The 15,615-nt window shown below is 44.0% G+C and overlaps 1 protein-coding gene across 8 annotated transcripts in view; it reads right to left on the bottom strand.

The window, feature by feature from the left end:
• sema3ab (sema domain, immunoglobulin domain (Ig), short basic domain, secreted, (semaphorin) 3Ab) overlaps positions 1–15,615 on the bottom strand; it is a 65,134-nt gene that overhangs the window by 17,771 nt on the left and 31,748 nt on the right. For 3 of the 8 annotated variants that reach the window (XM_030426594.1, XM_030426593.1, XM_030426595.1), the window contains one exon: positions 7,979–8,316. The exons of 2 other annotated variants lie outside the window; for them this stretch is intronic. In XM_030426594.1, coding sequence (XP_030282454.1) covers positions 7,979–8,096 — 118 coding nt within the window. In that variant the 5' untranslated portion in view covers positions 8,097–8,316. Of the gene's footprint in view, positions 1–7,978; positions 8,828–15,615 lie in introns of those variants that run through there. 3 more of the 8 variants (XM_030426592.1, XM_030426591.1, XM_030426590.1) reach the window with 2 other exon arrangements.

Raw genomic sequence — 15,615 nt, forward strand, 5'->3', positions numbered from 1 at the left:
CAGCATAATATGATGATCACTTTGTGCAAAACGCAGTTGGCAGAGCGAAATTCCCTCCCCCCCAAAAAAAAGATCCACCAGGTTGAAACTTCTCTCAGTTACTTTGTTAAATTTCCAGCGGGCTTGTCGAAAGACGCAGCCTCAGTTTTAGAACGCTTTCAGTGTTTCCAACCACTTAAGAGTTTGCCTTGACCACAGGTTCACCTCTCCATTCACTAGTGTAGTTACAGTTCGAGGATCACTGCTTTATGCCCCGAGGGCAGCGCTGAATACATTAAAGGATGTTACATTAGGTTGTTTTGGCTGCATCCCTAACAGACCGGTCTGCTTCTTTTCTTTCTGTCAGAGCCCCGTTCACTGCATGTTTTATGTGTTTTTATTTGATGTGTAAATGTTGTGTTTGTGTTCCAATAGATTCCCGCTCCCTTCAGGAGGAACGAGAAATTGCGCGGCTTTGCCAAGCGAGGCAACTGACAGTTAGTGAAAAACCGCCGCCAAGCCAAATTGGACTTGGGCAGGTTAATGCCAGCGCTGGGAGCCAGTGATCAGACTGTCTGCACGGGGATGTGACCTTGACCAGAGCGGCCGAGCCAAGCGCAACTCGGTGCGCTCGCTGTGGAAAACTGGGCGTAATATGTCATGTCGTATGACCGTGCTAATACTTCATGGCCCGGGCTGCAGGAATACTCGAAAAACCACATCGGCCATTAGGACGCGTTACTACGGGCTACGGCTCACGTTTTGCAGTGTAATGCGACGGTCTGCCAAGTCTGGCAAAGGAGCGACATTTGCTTTCACAGCGGAGAGCCGAACTTGTCACAAACAGACATTGAGGATCTCATTACCGTAACGACCTCTAAAGGTGGCATTATGGCCGCGGCATTATCACACCTTTTGTGTAACACGCACACGCGCACACGCACACACACACACATTCATGCGCCGTCCTTCTCACATTTTGTTCTCACCCGCAAAGTCTAACCACACTGTGACCCCCTCCCATTGACCACCCACACAAAAGGGTGGAGAGTTATGGAACAGACGAAGACTGGTGCCATTGGTGCTCTCTCTCGCTCTCTCTCTCTGTCTCTCTTCGTCGCTCTCTCGCTCTTTCTCGGGGAGTAAATAACAAATATGTTCATGAATGTTTTAGCGAGGAGAATGCCCCCTCCCCAACCTCGAAGTGTGCCAGAACCCGAGAGAACGAGAGGACACAAGCTGGAGAAGAGAGAAGAAAATTGGAGAAGAGACTGGCATCGCATCGCAACGACGGCTTTTTACTCATGCATTCGTTCCCACATTTTTAGCAAGAACTCTCACGTTTAAGGCATGAAAGCTGTCCAACAAGTTGTCTCGGAAAGGTTAAAAATGCGAATGTTAATTTAATATATGGCTTTAGGCCGCTTGTGCATCATGAAACGAGAGAGCGGATCAATAAGAAAAGAGGAATAGTTGAAGTGACATGAGAGATGTTGACTGGAACATCTGGAGAGAATGTGGGAGTCAACATGTTTCATCGTTTGAATAGTATAAAATAATATATTATATGGAGATATCTATTAGATGCATATTGAAATCATTACTGTTGCCAAAATGTAAATCAAATCCATGCTGTGTGTTTTAGTCTAGTTTAATTGTTTTGTTTTGACTCTTGAGGCCGGTATGCTAGTAACACTAGCCAATTAAGAGGAGGTGAAGAAAACGAAAGGTTGTTAGATAAATGGAAAAAACAAACAGGCTGGACTGGAGAAAGGGAAAATCGTTAAAAGGTGAGGAAACACAGCTGTGGCAGGGGAAGGAAAACATAGAGACCCTCTTGGCTCCAGTTACAAACTTCCTCGACCCCTTCTTACATTTTGCCTCCAACACTCACAACTTTTTTTTTTTTTTTTTCCATGTGAATGCCTCGTTCACATGGACACTACCGTACACACAGGACGGTCACGTACAATGGGGTCGACACCCTGTTCTTATTCTCATTGTCTTGGTGATTTGTTTGGTTTCCTTTGCCTCGCCGCCGATCGGAACAGTCTCACACTGTAAATACGAACTCATGGCTCCACACTTCAAAGTCCTCTGAGAAGTTGACATCTTAACTTGACTTAATATGTCCGCGAGGATTTGAAAGTATTCTCAAGTCGTAAAGGAACAGCTCTCAGATGGTTCCCGGTCCTGGTTCCAACGTCAATGCAGCCAAAAAGCGGCGAAGACGTACGATTCAAGCCAAAGACGGTTACACAATTGTAATTATGATTTAATAAATACTTCCAGATATTGACGGTCATGATTTGTATCAAGTGTTTTTAATGTCTCTGTTAAAGTTTTGCCTAAATTGAAACCAGCTACGGAGGATCACTCTGGTTGTGTTTTATTGGGTAAATCATATCGGTCTATTAGTCATTTAATTTTTACGAAGGGATTATTGGGCTGCACATAACACAGACACTGTCTCAGGCCCGGAAAGAAGCTCAAGGTCATAAGAAGTTGCAGTAAAAAAAAAAAAAAAAAAAGTACAGCTCGGCCCAGCCCGGCCCAAAGCTGTGTCCCAGATTTATGTTCCTCCGTAGCCTTGGTGATCAATCATTAGCGGATCCACTGTAAGCCCTTCACCGACAGAACAATAACACCCACCTGCTACCTCTGACCCTCTCTCACCTGCACCAGTGTGTGGGAGGCAGAGACGAAGACAGAGAGAAGCCGTCCTCCACATGCGATATGTTTTTTTTTTTTTTACTTGTGTTCCAGAAACTAAGAAATACTTCAGTTTTTGTTTTTTGCATATTACAACAAATCCCTTCCAACTACCTGACAACCAGCACGGTAATTGTACAAGAAGGGAAAATACACACACACACATTAATATAAAGAGACGACCGACAATATCGAAAACTGTTTCTGCGTTGTTTGTATGTAATCTGTTTATATAAAGGAAACAATTAACCGCCCACCTTATTCAACGCTTGTTTTATAAACAGCAGAGTGTCGGGTAGCAGCGGGGAAACTGCACAGACATGATGATTGCACTTCACTTCTCCTCAAACCACATCCCCGTGTGAGAGAATGGAGAACAGCATCGCCACATCCACCCACCATACACACACACACACACACACACACACACACACACAGCATACAAAACTGTCTATGGGAGTAGTGTCCATGGCAACAGACCATTCAACAGAGACTACTGCTAAGTTATTAAAAGCTATTCATCCAGAGACAGATACTCTATGGGTATTGTGCGTGGATCGGTGTGTGTGTGGGCGTGTGTGTGTGTGTGTGTTATTGGAAAGTAACAGGATGTTTCCGTGCTACGCCAGAGGTCGTAGCCTATACATGTCTGAACTGGTGTCCCCTCTGGTAAAACATACAATGAGTCGACACCCCGGTGCATTTTAAAGCAACACCTGCAACTTCAGACCAATAACCTAAAGTTTTATTTTTTTATTTTTCTCTCTCTCTCTCTCTCTCTGCAAAAGGCGGCTCGATGCGAGCTCGGTGACAAAGTTCTTCACCGTAATAACCCGGTTTAATATTGTGCTTGCGCGGCTTTATTAAAAGAGACACAGACACTTTCACACGGACAAACAAACCTGGCAGACGGAAAAAACAGATGCGGAGGCAAATGTGTGGCCGGTAACAGGTGTCAGCTGCTGCCCTGCCATATTCTGCAAATTGTATCTTTTGCCCCAAAGTCAGCCTGTCGAGAATCTCGCAAAAGTCACTTTTCAACAGCTGTTTTTTTCTTGCCCACTTTCCCTGTCACATCCCTTTCATCACCCCCCCCCCCCCCCCGCAAAAAAAAGAAAAACAATTTTATTCTACCCTTCCTTTGTTTCTATTTCAATCCCACTCCCTTTTTTTCTCTCTCTCTCTCTCACCGCCACTACATTCTGTAACAATGAATTTGTGAGTGAAGGACGGAGTGAGCAGAGGAGCTGGAGGAGAAAAAAAGGAAAGGAAAAGGAAAGCGAGAGAGAAAGGAATAGAGAGAAAGTGAGAGATAAGGGGGCAGATGGAATGGATGCAAAGAATCAACAGTCCCATGTGAGAATGATAAAAATAAACTCTTTTAGCCTACATTCTCCGCATCCTTCTCTCTCCCGACTGGAGGGCACACAGAGTGTTATCTAAGTGCTTCCTAAGAAAGAAGCAGAAACACTTCCTAACAATAACCCACGTGTGGCCTCGCACTGTACATGGGAACACTGATCTCTGGCCCCGGTTCAGCGGCTCCGCTGATGTTCACCGTTCTCATGACTTAATGTGTGATTGCACACCGACAAAACACCAAGTATCACTGCGTCACTTCAAGTGAAGACAGGCACTGATTCATCCACAGCCTGGGGGGGAAACAGCGCGAAGCCTCATCAGTCGAGTAATTTGTTCAGTGTCAAGTGGAAATTCTAGGAAAAAGCCTCCTCGACATATTGGAGTCTTTCAATTTTTATTCAATGCGTGAATTAATTAAGATATTCGTGCACTTTTCATTAAAAGTTGGAAAAGTTGGTTTAAGTTAGTGTCAAACATCCAGAGTTACATATTTCGGGCTGGGCAATAGTCCAATATCGATATGTGTCATCTTATTTTGATTACATGGTCGTACTCTGTTACTGTTTGGTAAAATCCTGTAAAATCCAGTTGGATCAGTTGGTTTGTCAGCAAGATTACACAAAAACTACTGAACGGATTTCCATCAAACTTGGACGAATGATGAGTCTCGGCCCAGAAAAGAGCCCGTTAACTTTTGGCTTGATTCCAGGAATTTTTTTGCATACAGCGTTTTTAGACATTTTTAATTGCTAAAACCAGAAAAGTTGGGTGGATGGAAACAAATTGTGATATTTAGGTGGCTGGTATCTACAAGTGAGTACAATTCTAAATAAAAAAACAAAACAAAATAAAAGCAGATTTAAGCATGTTTTTTTTTAAATGTACTAGTTTAGGCTTCGTTGAAATAAAGTGTTGGCGGAGTTATGCACTCTACTGTGTATCATTCTAGTTTTAAATGCTCACATCATTATTTGTATTGAAAAAAATGCTGTAATTTATACTGTTCTACTTATTTTACCGTATTGCCCAAACACTTTATCACACTGTGCCTGTTCGACAGCCAGGCCCGCGGGCACTGGGGATTATGTAAGCAGACGTATTCAGTGAATAAGTGAAGTTATTCTTCAGAGCATCTCACTTGGCAGCTGGTACAGATGTGACTAAGTCAAATGACTACAACAGTTTCCCCCAGTTAGAAAGAGTCAAACACAAACCAAACACTGCTGAACAAATCCTAAACATGCCTCCATTTGGAGGCGAACAGACTATCCAGAACCCGAGAAAGCCTCCAGAGTGTATAGGATACCTTCCCATGACCATTCAGGGCCTTTCAGAGTTTATACTGTACACACCCCGAGAAACCCAACTCCGCTCCGAAGATTCTTAACGTGCTTATGGATTAAAAGTCTTTAAGAGAACTCCTCCGTTCTCCGGCGCCGATGTAGAAGTTGCAGTCACTACAGAATGAAAACGAGAACAACACACAAACACGAGCAGCTGACTGCATGACTACTAGAGGGAGAATTTTGCGGGCAGTGAAACCACGGACTGTAGTTTCAATTTTTCAAATTCTCTTTTTTATTTCTTGGTATTCGACAGTGAGATGTTAGCTGGGGCTGCTGGGAATCTATTTGCCCTTATATGTGTGTGTGTCGATGTGTGTGTGTGTGTGTGTGTGTGTGTGTGTGCTCTTGGCTCTGCTTAGGAAAGGGGTGGACAGGTCAAAAAGAAGGAGTACTTTTGGCAGTACACCCATATCCTATAAAACTAAAGCACCCTCTCTTCACTTCCTTGGACAGTAAACAACATGCGCTCTACTTCTTGTGGCCCATAAACTTGCGAACCATACGGATCTCTGTTTACTCCCCTGAGGATACCACTTCCCCCCCCGGGGGTGTGAATCGATCTCATATCAGTTATGTCAAATACAACATGTGGTTAACTGTAAACTCCCGGCCTCCCAGCACCTCATCATCACCCAGTCACTTAATTGTTGATACAGTTGGACCTTAGCTCATGTTTAGGTAGCAGTGGGGTACCATTGTTATCTTTCCCCCTACTCCACTGCCCTTCTGCCCCTCGACCCTCACTTTCAAAAGATCTGCTGGAATCTCCTGGGGTTGAGCGGGGAGGTGTGTGTGTGTGTGTGTGTGTGTGTGTGGTGGTTGGCCAGTTAAGTTGGTATGTATGCTTCAGAGCGCCCAACTGTGCTCATGCCGTGGGGGAGCAGGCTGCCGGTCAGACCCACGCTTTCGAGATAAACACCTCCCTGCTGAGTTCATAAGACTTAAGTCTTCGGTAGATTCAAAAACATTTGGATGTGAGTGGATTCCTGCACCCACACAGGCGCATCCATGTGGACCGATTTTTCCCAGTATTCCCAGCGACCTGCAGGGGTCAGAGTTCCCTTCACCTCGCGGTCACGTGCGTCACCGATCAGACGATCTGTGCTCGGGACTCGGCGACTTCTCAGGCTGTCTAGGCAGGTACCGCTCTGTGAATCATCTGATTTTTTTTCCTCCCCGCAAGTAAATCTGAGTCTGCTTCACCTATCACAGGGGTAATAAATAATTTATACGGTGATATAAATGATTCATAATGCAATAATCCCATGTCACTTGCCAAATGGGACCTACAGTGGATAATGTTTGATGAAATTCTACAGTGTTATGTGAATAATTTTTTCCACCACATTGCAGGCATGAAAGTGATACCTGCACACCATCATAAGCCAAGGGTGGTGCCAGATATTGTACCCACCGGGTAAAATGTGAATGAGCTCAGTGAGGAGATGGCAGCCAAATAACCGAGCCAGCCACCTGAAGGCCTGACGTCTAATAGAGATATAACCGCATGGGCGTGTTCCGCCAAACTGACAGCATGTTGTTTTAAGTGACTGATATGCTCACAGGTATCATTAGCTATCTACAGATGGCCATGTGTGTGTGTGTGTGTGTGCGTGCGCACGCTCACATGTGTGTGTGCGTGCACGCGCGTGTGTGTATAATTATGGATCTCCCAGCACTGAGCGAGAAGCATTTCTCTTTGGGAAAAGCCATCTGCTGAAACAGACCTGCACCATTCATCCTGAGCATAATTACCGTGCAGGAAAAAAGCGGAGCGGAAAAATGACATCCAGGAAAAAAAAAAAGAAAAAAGAAAAAGAAAAGAAAGGAAGGGAGAGAGGGATGAATGACGCTCAACTGCCAGGGAGTCCATGTCTGGCACCACTTTTCATCGAAAAACTGACAACAGCAGTTGATCAAAAGAGGGACGGAGCGACAGGAAGGGAGCGAGCATCAGAGACAGACTTCGGTAAAGAACACTCAGGAGCACTTCCTCTGATTTGGCAAGAGTTACTTTACTAAACACCACTAAACCGCTCTGTTCTTGGCATGACAGCACATGTGGTGAATTATTAATTATCATTAATTGCTATTTACTGCTGTTTGTATCACTGAACAATTTTGTAAACACTGCCACAAGATTTCCATGAGAAAAAAACATTTATGATTACCGGAACCGGAACATAAATACAATATCTGGAAGACTTTTCTGCACGACTGGATGAACATTAAAAGGGAACTTGCACTGACATGCAAATTGTCTCACACATCACAACGCACAAATGCAGCGCACAGCTGATGAGCCGCAAAGCTTGACAAGTCTTGTAAATAAATCTTTCAACAATGTTTACTTTGTGTTTTTACAGGTGCCTCACAGGGATACGGGGGATCTCACGGTTACAACTTCTTTTCTAGTCAGTACTGCTCGTCTCATCGTTACAGTGCACCTTATGTGGTTTGGGGGTTTTAAATCTGCACGATCAAGAAGCAAAGGCTGCAGCCTCCACTTCAGAGGGAACAGTGAAGAGCTGAATCGTTAAGGACATTTAAGACAGATGATACAAATGCAAGGAACTCACCTTTATAGGAGAGTTTTAGCCGGGGGACGTTGTTCTTGGTCTGTTGGGCTCCGCTGCCCTCCGTCCTGAGCAGAAGCACCCCACACAGCAGCACAACGCTGCCCCAGAGAGAGCCCATTGTCCTGGGGCTTTTAAATGCACGCCTCCAGAGCGGTCAGTCTCAGATCTGGTCTAGTAGAAGAAATGTTCCTGCTGTCCAGCGTTTATTCGTAATCGCTGGTGGGTCAGTCCAGGCTGGTTTCTCAGCAGGTCTCGTCCCCTGCCAAAATCAAAAAACTCTTTCCTGTTTCCAGGGGTCAAAAGCCAAAATTAGAGTCCAAGTCCAGGGGAGACAGAACCTGCAAAGCAGAGTTGGAGGTTATGGGTCAATGTCACTGCAAGTGAGCCTTCCACACCAGTAAGTCCAAGGTAAACTTGACCGCTCTGAGCACAAATAAGAGATCTTCACCACAGTGAACTGTGGGAGGAGTGCGAGGGTACGACTGCCATAGTTTTGTCCTTTTACCCGACCGGCGTGCAGCTCTGTCTACTCAGCCATCCACATTGCCGCCGAGTCTCTACCTTCAGCTAAAGACAGAAAAACAGGTCCAGTTTGTTTCAGCTGTTAATCCAGTGTGCTTTGTAAGCACAATCTGCACTGATTCTCTCTCTCTCTCTCTCTCTCTCTCTCTCTCTCTCTCTGTCTCTCTCTCTCTCTCTTACACTGTTTTTTTTTCTATCTACCTCTCTCTCCCTCTGTACTCAACACTGCTCTGGACTAGTTCAGCCCCACTCAGCGCAGCTCCTGCCCTGTCCCCACAGCACAAGGCACACAGTGCAACTGAGAACAGCTGAGGCAGACAGCATATTCAGAGTGAGAGAGGGAGAGAGAGAGAGGGAGGGAGGGAGAGAGAGAGAGAGGGGAGGATTAAGAAAAGAGAGTGCAGTGTAGGTGGCAGAGAGGGTGAGAGAGAGCATAGAAAGCATGAGAGAAAAGAAAACAGTGAAAGCAAGAGTAGTGGGAGTAGGAGAGGTTAGGGCAAGGCAAGAGGTGAGTGGGAAAACAGGAAAATACAGCGGAACATGAAAGCAGCACACTCTGACGGAGCTCAATTGGAGAAAAATTGCAGATTTAGTACGTTGAGTAAAGATGAGACCTTAAAATATAACGCAGTCTTTAGATTTACAATTTTTACAATTAAGAAAGCAGATGAACAAATTAAAGAAGCACAATTTTAAATGCATTTTTACTGTTGTTTTTTTTTTCTTTGTTATACAGAAAAGAAAATTTGCTACTGGCAATATTTTGACCTGTGTTATTTCTTTCTTGTGTTGTTCCTTTATCTTTTTCTCCTGATTTACAGAATTGATCTCACTTGTGGTCATATCATATCATATTATGATTTTACGTCAATTGATACCTTATGGTATGATGTATGATTCTAAATATTTAAAAACAAAAGACAACAAACAGTAAAATAAAATCTTAAGAATTTCTTAAAATCTTAAAAAATTAAGTAGAGAACGACAAAATACGAGGACGAAGAAGTATAAACGTATTTTATCAAACACACATTAATCACTCACTGATCATACATACATATGCATATATTACACCCATGCATGTACATATATATACATACATACATGCATATAACCAATTATGTCATATAAATTATCACATCATATAATATGCTAACTTATTAACTTTTTTACATATGCCCCTATATGTCAACTCATATTATATACATATATATAAAAACATGCACACAAGTATGTTTAAACAAACACATGTATCATACACAGACTTCCATTACAAATCAGATACCAGACATGAGACTCCAAAGAGACTAACAATCGCATGCTCCTTAACTGGCTCCCCTCTCAATGTTGAACATTAAGCTATCTACTTCACCTGAGTCCGATGGATTAGTGGCGAAGCTGCCGTTACAGTGTTGCAGTGTTGTAGCGTGCGGTTGAAATGGAACTATCTGAACAATAGACAAATACATCTTGCGGAGCCCATCTCTGTAGTGATGGCGCCACTGGAGTTTTAAAAAGTTCACATGGGTGAACACAGGAGTGCCTAGAATGACGCAACGTTCAAGCTTAACTTCATTTTCAAGCTAAGCAGTGTGGCAAATGTCTCGAGTTCAAGTCCCGAGAATTGAACACCATTTCCAGGATGAGATACAGAACAGTACATTTGCCAAATTTGGGCATTTTACATGGACATGAAGTATACAAACTCTTACAGAAATCTCAGTTCAGCAACAATGATGATTCAATAGTTCAAGCTGCTCTCGGTGATAAGCCTATTCCACAAATATAAACAAAAAATAATAGTGTTACAAAAAACATTACAAGACCAGTTTAACAATTTGTTAATAGTCACTTGAGCATAAAGGCAGATGGATTGGGTATTTATTAGCCACTCCATCATCGTCTTGAGGGGAGTTCCCTGTCTATTCTCTTAAACCATCCCAAATGAGACGTCAATCTCGCTCCACACAGCGGAGCCTCAGTGAGCTGATCTCTCCTCGTGGTGAATGATAATGACTTTAGTGGCAATGGTGTGGTTAAGACCTCTAACAGGCTGCATCCATCTGGATAAAGAGCCATCAGACAGTGGGAGGAGAGCTGAACTAATCCTGTAGTGAGTGGATGGGCCTCACCGTTATGCTAATGTGAGCTGGCGCTTGGAGGTTCCAGGGAGAACACTGGAGACTATGGGGAACAAGTGTCACGCCACAGACTCCGACTTCCCAAACAGACTGGATTATTGGCTGGAATAGACAGATCCTTTTCTTTACTATGTGGGATTGGCAGCGTTGACGTACCAGTTCATTATTCCGGGGATCATGTAACACAATCTGCCATAACTAAGGCCAGACGGAGCGATTGTTTGAGGTGAATTAAGAGTGAATGGCCCACTTGAGAATGTTACCCCACACTTCCACTGGCCGTACACCTTGCATGTTGATAACTGCAAAGTGTTTTCATGCTAAGTGGATAACAGCATGTTAAGTGGATAACGGCAGCTATAGTGTCTTGTGCTGTATGGGGCATCAATATTTCCATCTCAGCTCTCAGCTGAAGTGCTGTCACTTGTGATTCTGTTTGATTCTTCTTCTAAAAAAAAAAAATTCAAATGCAGACTTGACAATCAGCTGTTAAATCCTCTTGGCCCCTCCTCAAAGAGGAAAAAGGCGGTGGTGAGAATGTCCCAGTTCCTGACATAGGCGAGGTATTCAGAGCCTCCAACTCAAGAGTTCTCCACTCATCCACTCAACCCCACTGAACCCTCTCAATTCACATCTTATTCTAACTCTCCCTAACTTTTTTCTCTTGATCTTTTTCGTTTCTCTTTTTAACTGTGGCTCTTTATGGGCCCTCAAAAATCTTTTTTTTTTCTGACTGTCTTGGAAACCAATTCTGTGTGCACAGTCAAACTTTTCTTTAGCTTTATTCAGTTGTTGTATAGTGTCCTCCTCTTGCTTCTCAGTTCAGCCATGGTTAAAATATATATTGAACAACAGTGGTCCAATGTGAAGAGGGGCACGTCCTTGACTATGGCCGTATCCCAATACACCCCCCACCCCCTTCCACTTAGACCCACTTCTCTCCCTCTGTTTTGCGCATTCATGTTCAGGGATAGGTTGTCTCAATGCTTGATGGGATAGAGGGGTAAGGCATGGGTGTAGATCTACTTGGCCCTTCAAACACATTTTTCAGGGAACACATCCAACTGAGGGTTATGAGAACAGTGTCATCTCAATGTATTACAACCCTTTTCTTGATAAAAAGCAAGAAATAATCATGATCAGTTTGCTGATATCTCAGAAGCCAACTAGCTGGCTAGCTAACCACACATTGTCATTGCTGATTTGTGCACAGCAGTACTGCATGGCATACGACACCTTAAAGTCCATCAGAGACGTTGCTGTAGTTGGTACCGCTCCGCTGAATTCAGGGCAGACTGGCAGGGCGGGGGCATGGGTTGCTAATGACTTTGTAGCCTACAAAGCAGGGCTAACATTACTGGCCGGTGAAGAAGCAGGCTTCTTTTCTATTTGATGAGGTTTGCCACAGTAACACAAGAGCAATCATCACAGCTGAAGATGCCATACTGATGTCAACTGATGACATATGGGGGTCTTGAAAGGTTGTCCCATTTCATACTGGGGAGATTTCCATCACTACCCCTTGTAACTCTGTTCTTGGGGGCTATGGAGCACTTGAAAGTGAGGGGTAGTGGTAGAACTTGGAAATGGTATTGGACCCAAGTGTTGGTTTTTACAGAACCCAAAGGGAGTTTAACGAGATCCGCCCCCTTCTGAAGCACCAATTCAGCTATTCACTCAGACAGAGGGCTCAGGGTACTCTGACCATCTCAGAGTTAATCAGCTCATGTGTGTGAGTGCAGTAAGAGAGGGGGGACTACTTTGACTCGCGGAGAGGGATGGTATGTTTGGAAGATGGGCCGATGAGAGCTGTGGAGTAGGAACAGCGGTGGAGATCTGTCGATACCCACTGAAAGCTGGAGGCCCCCCATCAGACTTCATTCAGCCCTCCTTAAACAATGCCCTTCCCACCTCACCACACCTCCTGCCAACACAAGTACACCCCCAACCCCTCAGATGCCCCCCCACACAAGCTGCTTTCCTCTTCTGCCTCTCTCTGAACATCACCTACCCCCACTCCGCACCAGTACATATATTAACCCCCATCTGCCGCAACCTCTCTACATCCGTCTACACCTATACCACACACTGAAAAAAAAAAACTCTTCCCGTCACTCTTTTCTTAATTTTTTCTCCGTTTCATCTCCTCTGACCTCCACCTACTCTCCACAGGCCTGGGAAACATAATCTCCTAAATGAGAGGATTTGGCTCAGCAAAACAAACCACAAGCCCGAGACAAGCAAATTAACCACGTATGCCGCCCACCTACCCTTTACAATACCAGCCCGCATAGTCTCCCCCCTCCCGCTGCATCCACCCACCCAGCTGTAGTTAAGATTAGCGTCACGACAAGTAGCATTCAGTGATTGGAACAGGCGGCATGAGAGGGGGAATAAAAAACCATACCCAGAAAAAAAACTGTAAAAAGTGTAAATGTTACTGGTTCGTGTATAGAATAACCTGTGTTGAATGATTTAATAAAATCATTCATCATGTTGCATCTGACTTCAGTTAATCTGATCGTTATAAATTACAATACGATAATCTAAATACATATATGACATTTTAATTCCCATGCCCCAGACAAGATGAGCTATGCTGCGGTGACGTAGTTTGCCCCACTACCACCATGGATATTGGGTTGCTGCCTATGACAGGTCTGATATATTGGCATTGCCGCTATTACAGGCATAAAACACACACACGCACGCACGCATAGACACACACAAAGCATGCAGTGATGGAAGCCAGCTGTGTGAGCCAGCAGGTCTTGGTATGAAGGAAAAAGAGAAGGCCTCTCTTCACCTTGGGAGCTACTGGAACCAGCTCAAGCCTTCTCTAACTTACCCCAGGAGCATCCAGGAGACAATATACAAGAAAAACATATCACATCATATCAGATCCGCACACCAGCATTACTATTTAGAACATTAGTTGGGACAGAATAAAATCCCTACTTGAGTGCATCTTTCATTGCTGTCGTCTAACAAAAGTGTGGAAAAACTCTCCTCCACTCCGACTCTTCTGTGTAAGCAGACTCATGAGGGTACGGCATAAATAGACAGAGTGTGCTGTGCACTATTCATGACTGAATAAACCACACGCTGTTGGTGATTTACTCTTTCTTAATGAAAAATTGATGAAAAATACAGCGAAAATCCTCAGCGTTATGAATAAATTACCGAGAACAGTGCATCGCCGTCAACACCGAAGCAACCCCACCCTTATTGTGACAACCAGGGGATCTGCGACGGCAAGGCTGAGACTGTGCATTTTGTCAGCTCATACAATGCAGGGAAAACATACATCATCTGGGCACATTAGACTTTGAAGAACGCTCACACAGCTTTCTAAAATTTAGCCAAAATGTCATTTCATTCACAGGATCGCCTCTCTTGGGGACGATATCAGTTTGTCTCAGACAGGCATTAACAGTGGCTATCAGAAGACACAGCGCCTGTTGTTGGAATGTGCTTCAATCTTCCACCAGCCACATGAATTTATCATCATCCATCAATATTTCAACCTTCAGGCTACCTGCTTTTCACCTCTACAGGGAACAACAAAAACACAGAGCCCCTCTCTGACTCACACCCGGAGATTACACGAATGAGGACAGGGGCTGTTGACATCCACCTTTCTTGGTCGTATACGTCTAGAAATAAGGTCAGTATGGAAGATAAATAAGGAAGATAATCAGCGGGACTTTCAACGGTGCATTAAGTAAAGACATCTTTCCAACATGTGATTGAGTTAGAGAAAGACACCATGTGCAAAACAGTGGAGAGAGTTGAAAGGGTAATATCTGAACACAATATGGTATTTGTGAGCAGAACTTCTGACGACTTTGTGAAAGGCCTGAAAGTCACAGAACAATAATGTAATAGGATTCCTTTCTGTTTGCCTTCCTTCCTGGAGGTAGGAGCGCTGGGTCAGCTGTAGAACACTGGCCTGGAGCTGGTAGCGTTTCAGAGTTTTGCTCTTTAGTTCAGCCGTGTGGACTCATTCCAAGATATCATCTCTGAGCATGTGAAGTTCTAACTTTTCTCAGTGATATTAATGATATCTGGAGATAGGCAGAGGTGTTGTGCAGCACCGCTTGGCAGAGACATTTAATTTCCCTGACAGTCTTTTCCATGCTTAGGCCTCTGGAGGAGTTCTCGTCATAGCGTTCCGCTATCGTGGAGAATCAGCTTCTGTTCTCAACTGTATTTGACCCAACCAAGCTTTTATGGTGGGGAGATAAAAACCAGACATACAGTGCAGCTTAAGTCACGCACCATTTCTGTCTTGGCTATCTGTTAATGCATTACCGAAGAATAATATTAGTACTATTGCTTCCTTAGAAAGAAACCATCACACTTGCTGTACGATCCAGTAAGACTTTTCCAAATATCCTTTCATAAACTGAGCTCGGACAGTGTAAACTGTTCCTCTTACTGAATGGCTTCGCTGATGGTTATCTGCATTGATCCTGAAAAATGCTTCCTGTCTAACAAGAACGCAGACACATTTTAAACATATGCGTGCCTTTGTGGCTCTTTCCAAAAATATTCAGAATGTTCAATGTTATCGTGCCCGAGCAAGCTCTGTATTTTACTACAAACAGGAAGTTACGGCAAATATATAATGTGGCAAAGAAGCAATGCAACAACAGTGAGACCCGCACGACTTGTTGTATTCCATCATTAAATCCGTCTTAAAACGCCTGCAGTTTTGCTGATTTACTGTACGATTTAAAAATTCACTTATGTTTGCAAAGCTGATTTTTCGGAGCAGAGTCTCACTTTCCAGCGAGGGGAGGGACCTCTTAATGACAGAGAAACGTCAGGAGAATGAGTGTGTGTCCATGCGAGCGTGTTTGTATGTGAAGACGGACAAGCTGAAAGTCATCACTGATGCTGTTTATTGACTCAGCTCAGAGTGACAGCAGTCTAGACACGGCACAGCTCACTTCCTTCACGCTATAACGA

Source organism: Sparus aurata, chromosome 8, assembly GCF_900880675.1.
Source record: "Sparus aurata chromosome 8, fSpaAur1.1, whole genome shotgun sequence".
NCBI lineage: Eukaryota > Metazoa > Chordata > Actinopteri > Spariformes > Sparidae > Sparus > Sparus aurata.